Raw genomic sequence first — 14760 nt, forward strand, 5'->3', positions numbered from 1 at the left:
CAATGTTATTTTAAATATATATATATATATATATATATATATATATATATATATATATATATATATATATATATGTTTTGCAGCTCATTCTCTTCTTTGTTCTGCCATTCTCCTGAGATGAACCTGATATAGGTCCTCTGGATCAGTGGTCTACCCGAATCAGCAAATAAAGAAACATAAATAAATAAATAAATGCATAAGACATTTATTTCCTCATAGTTTTTCTAACTCATTATGTTAATGCTTGTAAAGAGTTGCACCTCCCCCATCAAGTATACAAGATAGTGTAATATTGAAAGACCTGTTACAGCTGGTAATACAGGGAGAGATTATGTATGTGATAATTATCTTATTAACTATGTTACAGCTCATTACTAACATTTTTCAGATCTATAAATTTATTTCAGTGCAGTGGGTCAGGGATCACTCTAGTTGCTTGATGGTCAAGTACTGAAATAGTAGCAATTGGCTAGTACTTAAACTAGATTGCTATGGTCGAGATGTTGCCCCTTCTTTGAAATGCAGCAAACATAGAGCACAGGGGGTGAAGCCTTTTCCTAGTATGACATTAGGCAGTTGCCTTCTACAGAAAAATAGGCTACCTTGAAGGTGAGTCAATCATTTTGATATCATTCAGTTCAGTTTTGTTTATTTATTTATTTATTGACATTTGATTACCATGAATGTCTAACTGGGTAGAAACCCATTTTCAATGGAGGCCCAGGTAGAAAAGCTCCAAATATTACAAAACATTTTAATAACAATATTTTTACAATTTTCAAAAATAAAACTAGTTTTGTTAAACTGTCCAACGATGAACAAACATGGAACGCTTTATCATTTGTTTTATCTTTAAAAGCTCTCACTAAAAGATTTATACATATTCAGACCTGGGCAAAAATGGAACTGTAGCAATAAAAACAACTTAGACATTCATCTTTACAAAAATAACATTCTGAATTATTCCAGCTTTATTTTATTTGATTTTTTTGTAAGAAAACTAAACAGTATCCATGGTTAAGTTTTACTCAGAAATGTCAGTAACAATTAATTAAAATAATAATTTTAAAATGTTCTTCTCTCTTAATTGTTCCATCTTCCTTTCAGTCCCACTTTGAAAGGATACGGAGATTGTACTATTCCAAACCTGGGTATGAGGTTGGGTGCAATAGATTTTTCAGGCCAAGAGAATTCAAACTTTTTCAGTAAAGATGTTAAGAAGAGGAATGTTTCCATCCGAGCTAAGTTCTCACCTAAGCAAATCCTCGGACCTTTAATAAAATAAAGGAAAGACAATTAGGTAAAAAAGCATAGCATGTCATATAAAATAAAGAAATCTGAAAAGAAAAATTAAGGTTAAGACAATGACTTAGATATATTCTTGTAGTAGAGGCCCATGGGATGTATGTAGATGACCTCTTAAAGATTTGCATATATCTCATGGGTCTCCACTATAGGAGCTTTAAGGTTTTTACAGTGAATACTCGGCTTAGCTGGCTCTTGCAGTATTTACTGAATAGTTTTCTATGTGACCTTTTTACCCTTTCATATGGATATTATTTGGGACATTTTGTAGGTATCCTAATGTTTATGGACATCAGGATTTATTTTAAGCTCTGTGTTTCTAAAGTGTAGTCAAACAATCCACTTATGCTGTACTGGCAAGGTAAAAAAAATATCTACAGCTAGTGGGATTTAGTTTTATTGTCTTGAACATACCTGCAAAGACATAAAAAGCAAAAAGTCATGGATATTCAGAAGCAGTGTAGCTGAAACACTGGTATGTTGTTAAGAAGTCATTTTCATATATTCCATGGACCTCCACTACAGGAGGTTTAAAGTGTTTGATAATGAAGACGCTAGCTTGGCTGCTCTTTCTTGCAGTTTTTATATTGAATGGCTTGTGTATTTAGAGATGTGAGGGCTTTCCCCAACATTGGGAGATGTAGGGGGCTTGACCCCTGCAAAAAGAAAAAAAATATACAGTTTGCAACATTTAGAGTGTTCTTGTTTTGAAACTATGACTTTGTAAACCTGCAGACATTTTAATTTATGTTAATTAAATGTTGATCAGTTTTACAGACCTTTCCAAGATGGTGGCTGCTTGCTGTGAAAGGGTTATCTGTGGAAGGCATGGTGATATTTTGTTGTAATTTGCCCTTCTTTAAAGAATCTTGTTTTTTAAATGGTTTATTCTGAACTGATATGTTCTGCTCCAGGTTTCTCTGCATACTCTTGTGTTTTATTTCCTCTTACACCTACAGTTAATCAATGACACTGATGTATGTTACTCAGTATTGTATTAGTCTGATTTCTATGTTCCTATGTTAAAAACAGAGTTATTATTATCAGATTTCTAGATACATGTTGTTCATTTTGGTTACCGCCTGCAATCACTGTTCTTTACTTCTTACTGTAAATGTCGATAAAGCCTTCTTGGCCCGAGGCCATTCTTGAAAAGGCTCTTTGTACCACTGCACTTACCTAATTAGTAAATGTAAAATAAACAAATTTTGTTGTTTTAACTTGTCCATAAGGCTTGGAGTGGCAGTTTGGTCATTTTCTAAAACAGTATAATGATGTCCTCATAGGTGGTAGATATAAAGTTTAGAATTAGATGAGCTATAAAATATTCTTTTCTGACTTTAGTAGATATTCACTGGTCAAAATTTAAGTTGTGAACCAATATAGGAGTACAATAAGAATACAAATGTAACAATGCTAAAAGAACAAACTTAAAAGTCTAAAAGAGACTGGCAAAATAGTGCATGACAAACTAAGCAACATGCTAGAAACTGCACCTGGATAATTAAGGATGTATGATTAACTCTTGTTGTCTCTTATATTGAATCAAATGATGATATTTTCTGAAAGGCACCAGTCTTCTGGCATGAATGCAAAAAATGCACATTAGGATCACTCTTACATGAATATTCTGCAGAGAGTGTAATATTATGGCATATGTTCCCTGATACTATGTGGCTTCACTCAAGCTTTACTTGTTCTGACTTGCATTTTATTAACCATGTCTGATTTATGCAACCACTTTTTCAATATGTAGTACATATATATATATATATATATATATATATATATATATATAGCACAATAATATGTGTGTCTCGCTAAGTTCACAGTCAACTTTTCAATGGCTACTAGGTTCAATACTGCCCCATGTACTAATGTACTATGGATACAACTATTTTAGGTTTTAAACATCCATGGCCAGTCTATCACTGATCAGACAGATCATCACAATACTCTGATAACATCAGATCACTTCCCATGAGAAGAGAATGGCATTCTCTTTAGAGGCAGTGTACTATGCATATTTGCACATTAATATATTTGCATGCATATTTCATATATTTTTTAAAAATTAATTTTAAATTATGCTATATTATAAACACTTTGACACATTTGCACAGTAATCTACGATATGCATTGAAGCTTAAAATAGTTTGGCTTTTATAGTCTCTAAGCATACTTTCCATTTAGCAGTCATTTTATTACTTACCTGTGCGTTTACTTTCATAGGTCTTGTTACTTCACAGGAAGACTTATCTCTGACCTGCATGAAGTAACTCTTACAGGGTGTGATCACAAGGAACTTATCATTTGTGATGATTCACTGTAGGTAAACCTTCTTTTAGCTGGTAATGAGTCACTTTTAGGCAAAATTACACTTTTTGAGTAATAAATCATTATTAAGCAACATATCTCTTTAGGATGAAATGTGACTAGTCCAATAAGCAGACTCTGAAGCGCCTGCCCCAGCATATTTTGCTTCTTTTGATTCACCTATTCATAGGCATGTCTCAATTGGTTAGGGTTATTGACTATTTTGTTCAGTCATCACTGGAAAGGCCTGGATGTGTCATTTGTTTATCTTTACTGTACCTCCATTTTCTGTTCAGATTACATACTATGTTGGTTTTGTAGATTTGGTAGCAGTCATACCTGTTACCTATCGCTTTCCTACACCTAACTTGAGACAGATAGTCTGATCTGGGTTTAAGTCAGTCAGTCTTGCACATGTAGGATTTTCTGACAAGTGATTCTTCATTAAGGATTTAAGATTGCAGCTCCTTTAACTGAAATTAATTGGATGATGTAAACCAGTTGTACACTTTTAAGTTTTTTTTTTCACTTTTCCTCACTGGGGAAAAGTCCCCCAAACAGATTTATCAAGAGACTTGCTCCTGAACAAAAATATATCTTTAAATGTTTCTTGACTTACAGTTTTTGATCTTGAGGAATCAATAAATCATAATTCTTTCTTGAGACTGATAATTGAACATAGGGAGGCGATTGTGTGGAGATATAGCTCTTTGATAATTTTGTTGTCCACTCCCATATGGGGTGTTTTTAGGGCATTTATATGAAATTATCGAAAGATGAAAATAGCGAATGCTATTTTTCATCGGCCCCAAAACATCTAAACATGAAAATATTGAACATTCAGAACAGCAAATCTTTTCCCATGGACAAAGTTTGCTGCTCCGAAACACATGCACACAACACAAGCACATCAAACAAACAGCAACCACACACGTACACTTAAATTCCTACATCTAATGCTACACTAAACTAAACATACACTGCTATCTACCCACTTACCTTAACCCAAACCCTAACCCTAAGGTCCGTCACTATCGCACACTCACCTAACCCGCGCCCTAACCCTAACTCACTTAAACTGCCCCAACCCTAAAGTCTGTCACTATCACACACACAGCTAACCCACGCCCTAACCTTAACTCACTTAACCCGCCCCTAACCCTAACATACAAACAATTGTACACTTACCTGAACCCAACCTGTAACTTTCCACCACAGCGCTAAGAATAGCAAAGCCACAATAATGGCCAACCGAATTCTTTCCTGTGGAAATAATTTGCTGTTCTGCAGCTTCACTATTCTTAGCGTTCACTGGATAGTGTTCGATATCAGAATATTCGAAGTTTTAATACTTCAATGTTCTGATATAGACCCTTTTTAGGCAACACCTTTGTCTCAAGTGTTGGGATGGTGTTGGTGGGTCAGATTGTCTGCTCAACATTAGTTTTACTGGATGCATTAATGCCATTCAAATCACAGAAGCTAGCTGCAATCTGACTGGTCTAGAATCTTTTTAGCGATTTACACTGTTCGGTCTCTGTCACTGGTGGCTCGTTAATAATGCATACATGATTTTGTATGGACAAAACAATGCTCCTTTGTGAATTACTGAAACACTGACAACAAGAGGTGAGGGATATTTTCAGTGTCAAGTTTGATAGAAATTCTCTCATCTGGAAAATATTGTCTAAAATTGACAAATATCAGAGACAAACAATGGATTTTTACACATACTTCATTGTAAGACTGTTTTTCAGAAGTTAGTTGACTGTTTCAGTGTCTCTTTGGTAACATCACTTTTGCATTGTTCTCACGCAAATTTTCGACAATTTGTTGTCATGGCCTTTTGGCAATGGTAACGCAGTTTGGGGCATTCATTTCAGTAGGCATGTCTTCAGTACAGAACTGACATTTAGAAGCAAACTTGATTATATCACCATTAATATTTGGTCTTCACATTTTTTGTTCTCTTTCTCTGCACTTGGTCAACACTTGATGCCTTCCCTGGATTAATGTCAGGACTTCTGTTCTTTGTGAAGTTGGCACTACAATCCAATATCAGTACAAGATACCCTCATGCTTTGAGAAATGAGATCTTACAATTAAGTTATGTATAAAATACATTATCTATGTCCATGTTCTTAGCAATCCATCATAGATATTGTCAAGTATAGTCTGTAGGTCTGCATCTTCATTAGTTGTTTAGCTAAGGATATCCATCATATTGGAAGTAACCGGACTACTAGCTATCATGGCCTGTGCACATACAATTGTATCTTCTTCAGCGTCTAATTGAACTATTTCTGTTAGTAGACTTCTGGACAGGGAATTTGACATTATAACTTGTTTTCTTGAAACATAAACAGCTTTTAAATTGAATTGTATGAGTCTCGTCAATAGCCACTGAGATCCTGGAGTAATTTTGCCCAAGCCAACAAGTTTAAAAGAGGTATTAATGATTTCTGATCTGTTTTTATCTGGAAATTGTCTAGGTCCAATAGGCAATGTGAGAAGTGTTCATATATCCATACTCCTGTTAGACATTTCTTTTCAACTTTGACAGGACCACCTTTCAACTTTGGTTAAAGGATGAATCACAGTTGGCATTATTGGCAGAAACTTGCCCAGATAGTTTACCATGCTAAGTATTTTTGTTTTTCCAGTTCCTTGATATTACCTGGACTTGTAACTTCAATTACAGTTTTTACATTACTCTTAATTCATAGTAAATCCAAAACCCATAGTTGGCATCTCACTTTACTCAAGTGTGGAACAACATACTGGCTGAACTGCAATAACTAAAATAACTGAAATCCTTTAAAGTCAGACTTAAAACAATACCTGTCCGATTATTTGTTATGTCCCTGCTCTACACCTAGATAATCACACCACCTCATCACTCTAACTGCATACACTTATAACCATTCTCTTCTACTTATGTATAGCCCAATGTTTGAATTCCTGCCCCCTGTTTTGTATAAATCATATGCATGACATTTGTTTATTTTCCTTTTCATGCCTATGTATGTTTTTGGAAACTTTGTACCTCACAAACTCATTTTGTGTAGTTTAATAAATCATAATCACATGCTATGTTGCTAAGGTTTTATGTTTTAATATCTAAACATGGAGCTTTTCTCCCTACGCCACAACTAAAAAAGGGTTTTGCCTAGTCAGACTATCCCAGTCAACAAATATAAATGCATAAAGACATACATATATACTTTAATTGGATATGGTGTAATGTTATTTCCACTGATACAGTCCCCAAAGAAGTCAATTTCAGTCTTGCCAAAGCAACAATCTATTTTATTTAGTTTTAGTACTGACTCTTTAATAGCCTGAAGCACTGCCTTTAGCCTGTCATTGTGTAACTCTTTATCAGGACCAAGCTTCAAAATATCATCCACCATGACCAGGTCCAGCACCAAAATGTCATCCATCATGATTTTTCCACCTTAAAGACTGCTACTTGCATCAGCTAGGCACTTATCAAAAGCTACTTGATGCAGCTGATGTACACAATACCTGTTTGTTACTTAAAGTATCATTTAAATGCTTTAGATCAAAACAAATCTTCACTTTATCATTATTCTTTATCACTGGTACTACTGGAGTAAACCAGTCTGTAGTTTCTGTAACTCTTTCAATGCCCCCCATGGGCTCTTCTCTGTGTAGTGGGAGTATGGAGAACTGCACTGGATTTCAAATAAATATTTTTGTCTCATGTTTTAGGAGTCTAATATCACCAAATATGTTAGTACTTATTTTATTTTATTACTTCTGGCAATTAGACCCAAATGACACACAGAAGCTCAGCTCAGCAGTAGATTATTTAAGTAAAGGGCTAATGACACATAGATCCAAAACTTGTATTTGCATCCTTTCCACTCACTCAATGGCTGGAACTTTCCAAGACATCTAAGCTTCTTGGTAGGGCTATTTACGTCTGTTTCTGCTTTGACCAACTGTAGACATTTTGAGATGCTTGTATTTGCAACCTGTGGCATTATTGCTATATTTCCCCAGTGTCTGTTTTGAATCTTAATGCCATTCATGATCTGGGTTGCCAGCATAATCACAGATCCCAAAAGATGGCTTCCTATGCTTTGTCCTCACCTTTACTCTCAATTATTACTTCTTTGACCACTTTACTCTTACTCACAACAGCAAAATACCTAATTGTGTTTATTTATATTTATTTATTGATTTATTTACTAGGATAGTCCAGCTGGACAGAAAGTTACCCCTTCTCAGTGGTGGCCTGGGAAGAAAAGCTCCAGAAAAAAATTACACCATTACATAAATAAAATAATAAACATAAATATACAAGTAATCAACAAATATAAAAAAATATAGACATATTATCATGAATTAATAGCGCATTAAGTAATGAGCTATGAAACTTTTAATAGGGAGAAAATCTCCCCCCAAAAAAAGAGAGACTTCCCATAATCTGGAATAGACTGCCCATACATGTCAAGCAGAGCACCTCCTTGGCTCTCTTCAAAAGGAACCTTGACGATTGGATGGGAGAATAAAAATTCACCCCGGGGATCATGTCAGTCGCCCTGCTAGACAGGGGTCCAGGGAAGTAAATATTGTGGGAAGAAATATCCAGGTAATTGTTATGGCTAGGCTTGTATAGGCCCTAGGGCCAATAGCTTACTACCAACCTATGAACCTATTACATAAAAAATACATTATACAGAGGTATACAAGTAATCAATATATACAACATTTAAACAGGGTATCATTAATTAATAGCAGCAGCATCTAACGAGCTATGAAAAATATTTGGAAAAGAACTTGGTAGTAGGAGAGTAAAGGATGACACAGAGGACTAAGAAGTGAGATGGAATGTTTTGGGATAGGTAGAAGGATGAAATAGGAGCAGCAGAGGACAAGGAGAAGATACTGAACCAGTAACTAAGAGCATAGTACTTCGAAAGAATAGGAGATAGTAAGGGGCAGGACAATTATCATCCAAGAGTTGTACATGAACTGGGTCAAGTATCCTTTAGGCATTCTCTTTAAAAGAGTTGGTGTTTGCTGTGTTTCTTAGACAGTGGGAAGAAGGGAGATCCAAATTTTTGGCCAGGAAAGAGTCAACAGCTGTTAGTTTTTGTAACAGGTAATAACATTTTACCAGTGGTTCTGAGCTGTCTATTTGGGTTATAACGTTTGAGAATATTTTTCCAACTAGGCATTTGTCTTGATAATAGATGAGTTTATAGGAAATGACTAGTTGAAAAAGTGAAAGGTAATGCCTTAGCTCTAACCAGTGAAGTTGTTTAAGGCTAGACAGTGATGTGTCCTATAATGATGATCAGTGGTAAATTATGCCACCTTATTATAGTATTGCTACAGGAGTGGGAGTTGAGTGAATTGTAAGTTAATCAAAATGGGAGCCTTGTAAAGTAGCATAGAGATGAAAATGGTTTAGGAATACCTTTTCTGGAATTTTCTGTGAGGTATTGTTTGACCTTGTAGACTGCACCTCATTTTTGGTGGGTGTTTTTTGTGATGATTACATTTTAAGCTTTCATTAATAGTGACTCCTAGAAGGTTAGTGTGACTTACTAGTTCTATGTTGGTGTTGTTAGAAGAAGTGAGTTTGAAATTATTTTGCAGTTATTTAAATGCAACTCTTTGGTAAGTTGTTTTAATTTCTCTATGCTTTTAACAGAAAAGATGATTGTTGAATTGTCTGTGTATTGTATGATAATGGCTTGTTTAGAAGCTAGGTGGAGCTCATTAATGTATATACTGAACAACAGGGGATCTAAAATGGATACTTGAGAGATATCCACTGTAATGGGAAAGAAAGAGGAGATGTCATTTTGCCATTTTACTTCCTGTTGCCTATTTGAGAGGTATGTGGAGAACCAAGATAAAGTTTATGTTCTTAGGTAAGTTAGTTTCTGAAGCAGTTTCCGGTGGGATATCATACTGAAAGCATGGATAAATTTTGGAAAACTGTTGAGACTAAGTTCCCAGAGTTTTATTATTGGTTAATAGACAATATAAAACTATGGACAACTGTACATATACTCCGAAAAGTACAGAAACCAAGTTGTGTAGGAGAAAGTGAGGAGGTGTTGAGAATGGGCACACTTCTGCAGAATTTTTGAGAGTAGTGACAGTATGGCTATAAGTTCAAAGTTTGAGAGCTCATTTGAGTTTCTATCTTTATGGAGAGGAAGAATATAGCACATTTTCCATAGAGTTGGGATATAGCTTTTGGTGACAGAGCAATTGATTAGGATAAAGGTAGGAAAAGCAGGGGCATCAGCAGCAATTTTAAGTACTCAGATTGCATGCTATCTACTGTAAGCTTGGTTGTTTTTTTACAGAACACAGTGTGTGTGCTGTGCCTTTAAGAAGCATATCAAGGACTGGACGTGCATAAATAAATAGCAGGCACGTGCTATACTCAGTGCCATTTTGAAAGTGCAGCCAGAGAGTGAGCATGTAAAAATGAATGTAGCTAGTTTGTATATAAGTTACCTATGTTAAAGTTAATAAGCTTCACTCGTGATATGTTTGTACATAATAAAGCTGCTTGAACAGAACCCACAAAGACTCGTCTATTACATCCTGACTAGATGAGCGACAGTTTTAAGGTCAGTTAATAGATTTTTTTCATTAAATTAAGACTGGTTTGAGTGCAAGTGTTTTGGGGCTAACAAGTACAAGCCCAGTGTTTTATGTGGGAAGTAGTGTTGAAGATCATGGTCTTTCACTGTGAACCAGCTGTTTTTTGAAGTCAAGAGGTTGATTCCATTATTCTCAGTTTCATACTGTGAAAATGAGTCACTGTAAGGACAAGGGAGGGGAGGAACCTGTGTCTGCCTGTGCTGAAGGTTTAATAAGAGAGGTTACCCCCTGGATAAAGTGAGTATTGAATTCTCTGGCTATGCTGTCAGTATGGTTAGATGAAGTAGTAGTAGGTTGTGTTGGTGTACTGGTATTTAACAGCTGGTTGATTGTTGTTAAAAAACTTTGGGATTATTATAAGTTAATTCTTGTATATTAATATAGTATTTTTTATCAATTTGTATTTGATTTTTAGTAGAGTTTCTGAGATATTGTGAAGTTGTTTAAGGCTAGACAGTGATGTGTCCTATAATGATGATCAGTGGTAAATTATGCCACCTTATTATAGTATTGCTACAGGAGTGGGAGTTGAGTGAATTGTAAGTTAATCAAAATGGGAGCCTTGAAAAGTAGCATAGAGATGAAAATGGTTTAGGAATACCTTTTCTGGAATTTTCTGTGAGGTATTGTTTGACCTTGTAGACTGCACCTCATTTTTGGTGGGTGTTTTTTGTGATGATTACATTTTAAGCTTTCATTAATAGTGACTCCTAGAAGGTTAGTGTGACTTACTAGTTCTATGTTGGTGTTGTTAGAAGAAGTGAGTTTGAAATTATTTTGCAGTTATTTAAATGCAACTCTTTGGTAAGTTGTTTTAATTTCTCTATGCTTTTAACAGAAAAGATGATTGTTGAATTGTCTGTGTATTGTATGATAATGGCTTGTTTAGAAGCTAGGTGGAGCTCATTAATGTATATACTGAACAACAGGGGATCTAAAATGGATACTTGAGAGATATCCACTGTAATGGGAAAGAAAGAGGAGATGTCATTTTGCCATTTTACTTCCTGTTGCCTATTTGAGAGGTATGTGGAGAACCAAGATAAAGTTTATGTTCTTAGGTAAGTTAGTTTCTGAAGCAGTTTCCGGTGGGATATCATACTGAAAGCGTGGATAAATTTTGGAAAACTGTTGAGACTAAGTTCCCAGAGTTTTATTATTGGTTAATAGACAATATAAAACTATGGACAACTGTACATATACTCCGAAAAGTACAGAAACCAAGTTGTGTAGGAGAAAGTGAGGAGGTGTTGAGAATGGGCACACTTCTGCAGAATTTTTGAGAGTAGTGACAGTATGGCTATAGGTTCAAAGTTTGAGAGCTCATTTGAGTTTCTATCTTTATGGAGAGGAAGAATATAGCACATTTTCCATAGAGTTGGGATATAGCTTTTGGTGACAGAGCAATTGATTAGGATAAAGGTAGGAAAAGCAGGGGCATCAGCAGCAATTTTTAAGTACTCAGATTGCATGCTATCTACTGTAAGCTTGGTTGTTTTTTTACAGAACACAGTGTGTGTGCTGTGCCTTTAAGAAGCATATCAAGGACTGGACGTGCATAAATAAATAGCAGGCACGTGCTATACTCAGTGCCATTTTGAAAGTGCAGCCAGAGAGTGAGCATGTAAAAATGAATGTAGCTAGTTTGTATATAAGTTACCTATGTTAAAGTTAATAAGCTTCACTCGTGATATGTTTGTACATAATAAAGCTGCTTGAACAGAACCCACAAAGACTCGTCTATTACATCCTGACTAGATGAGCGACAGTTTTAAGGTCAGTTAATAGATTTTTCATTAAATTAAGACTGGTTTGAGTGCAAGTGTTTTGGGGCTAACAAGTACAAGCCCAGTGTTTTATGTGGGAAGTAGTGTTGAAGATCATGGTCTTTCACTGTGAACCAGCTGTTTTTTGAAGTCAAGAGGTTGATTCCATTATTCTCAGTTTCATACTGTGAAAATGAGTCACTGTAAGGACAAGGGAGGGGAGGAACCTGTGTCTGCCTGTGCTGAAGGTTTAATAAGAGAGGTTACCCCCTGGATAAAGTGAGTATTGAATTCTCTGGCTATGCTGTCAGTATGGTTAGATGAAGTAGTAGTAGGTTGTGTTGGTGTACTGGTATTTAACAGCTGGTTGATTGTTGTTAAAAAACTTTGGGATTATTATAAGTTAATTCTTGTATATTAATATAGTATTTTTTATCAATTTGTATTTGATTTTTAGTAGAGTTTCTGAGATATGTATAGCATTGCTATGTTTTTAACTTACTTCCATTTTTCCAGGCTATGTTTCTCTCTTTCATGAGCAATTTAGTACTTTTGAATGCCAGGCTGCTGGATTTCACTTAATTCTTTTAGTTCTTATTGGGTTTAGTTCATTTTGCATGTTAAGGAATACTGAGTTGAACACAGCTATGGTTTCATGAAGTAGAAGGGTTTGAACAGCCTGCCTAATGACAGATTTTAGTGCTGCAGTGAATTGGATCTTAAGGTGTAGTGGTTATGAGCGTGAGTTCCCAGCTCTTGGTCAGGCTCTTCTTCTCCCAGTTCCCTGTTTGGATCAGAGATTAAGAAACTAGAATGAATGTGGTGCCTTTCACTCTTCAGGCCATCACTTCTTCTTGGAGTCTCTCTACAAATAACAGGTTCTGAGTTTAATTTCTACTGTCTCACCAGTTGTGGCAGGGGCCTACAATTCCATTCACCCAAGTGAAAAAGACATCTTTCACTTCCTCTGCCCGTATTTATTTATTTGCTTTTGTTTACTGGGAAAGCCCACTGGGCTGGAGGTACACATTTTCAGTGGAGGCCGGGGAAACAAAGCTCCACAGTACAAATATATATGTTAGTTGAAGTATATAAAAAAAGAAAAATTACAGTGGCAATTATAAGCAAATTACGTGAAAATTGCAGAGAAATGTCAAAGAAGTTACAAGCAACAGGTATTTACAAATGGTTGAGAAAACCAGAGTGGGTGTATGATACCAGCTTTAGTACAATCTTAAGCAATTAGTATAAGTAAGTATTTATTTATTTTATTTTACATTTGTTGACCTGGCTAGTCTAACTGGATATATGTCCATTTTCAGTAGAGGCCCGGGGAGAAAACCTCCAATATATGCAATAGTATAATACCATACAATAAATTGCAATAGTATCATAACATACAATATATGCAATAGCAGAAAGTGACATTAAATTAATTTAGATCAGACATAAAAAAGTGTACAGAGTCGGCAAGAAAAACAAACTTAAGATAACATATAATATGAAAAAGAAAAAAATAGACATGCTTTTTATATAGCTATCTATATAGCTTGTTGTGTTTACTCTTTGTACAGTAGCATTGTCTTACAAAAACAATGATGATGAGAGAATAGGGAGTGAGACGTGTTCTAGGGTGGTTTGGTGCAAGTACAATTCTAGCATGAAGATAATTATATAGGGAAATGTTAAAATGGGAAGGATTTTGAGTTGTTCTGATGGATAGAGGTAAAGCACTCCAGTTCTTCGCTATTGAGAATGAGTAAAGAAGCTGGCCAGGTGCGAGGTTTGGTTTATGGACTGTAGGAGTATTTGGTCTCCTGATCTAAGGGGTCTGTTTGGGATGCAGCAGCTGAAATTTGAGTTCAGGGCAGGACAATCTTGGGGGTTGAAAAGAATTTTGTGAGCTGTGGTTCATTGTAAGTAGGAGAGAGTGTTTGGTACTTCTAGCCAATTAAGTGATTTGAGGGCAGTGTATTGATGGGTGCAGTATTTGGAGTTGGTTGCGAATTTGACAGTTTTATTATAGCATGTCTCTAGTTTGAGTTTAGAAAAGCTTTGGATATTAATAAGTAGAGGGGGACCGTTGAGGAGACAGGGTAGGAGGTATGTTCTTGTTGATGGCTTTAGGAAGCGATTATGTCTATAAAGTGTTACAAGCTTTAAATGTGTTTTGCTAATATTATGTTGTATATGAAGATCAAATTTCATGAGTTCATCAATAGTGACTCCAGGTAGCGTTGTGTGACTAACAACTTCAATCATTGATTTATTGAGGGAAAATATAGTGAAGATCAAATTTCATGAGTTCATCAATAGTGACTCCAGGTAGCGTTGTGTGACTAACAACTTCAATCATTGATTTATTGAGGGAAAATATAGTGAATAGTGTCTTATTTATGAGGGTTGTTTTTTTAGGGGAGAAAATTATGATTTTGGATTTCTTAGGGCTCAGGGCTAGGTGATTATTGTGCATCCAGGATTCAGTGGAGGAGAAGGCCTTCTGAGTTAATATTAGTAAGTCTGAGATAGAGTTGGCAGAGCAGATGATAGAAGGGTCGTCTGCATACTGAATGACAGATTCTAGAGATAGTGATGATTGGAAATTTTTGATGAATATACTAAATAGGATTGGTCCAAGTATGGTCCCTTGGGAAATGCCAGTTGAAGTGATGAGGAAGGGAGAGATGGAGTTTTGCCATCTAACATCTTGTTG

At 35.6% G+C, this 14760-nt stretch overlaps 1 protein-coding gene across 1 annotated transcript in view; it reads right to left on the reverse strand.

Moving 5' to 3' along the window:
- Positions 1-720: 720 nt before the first annotated feature.
- Positions 721-14760, reverse strand: part of LOC122809619 (cytochrome P450 2J6-like) — a 691727-nt gene continuing 677687 nt past the window's right edge. Inside the window, exon 9 of the mRNA XM_044081252.1 lies at positions 721-1271. Coding sequence (XP_043937187.1) covers positions 1084-1271 — 188 coding nt within the window. The 3' untranslated portion in view covers positions 721-1083. The remainder of the gene's footprint in view (positions 1272-14760) is intronic.

Source organism: Protopterus annectens, chromosome 8.part0 (genome assembly GCF_019279795.1).
Source record: "Protopterus annectens isolate FY-2018-M chromosome 8.part0, PAN1.0, whole genome shotgun sequence".
Classification (NCBI taxonomy): domain Eukaryota; kingdom Metazoa; phylum Chordata; order Ceratodontiformes; family Protopteridae; genus Protopterus; species Protopterus annectens.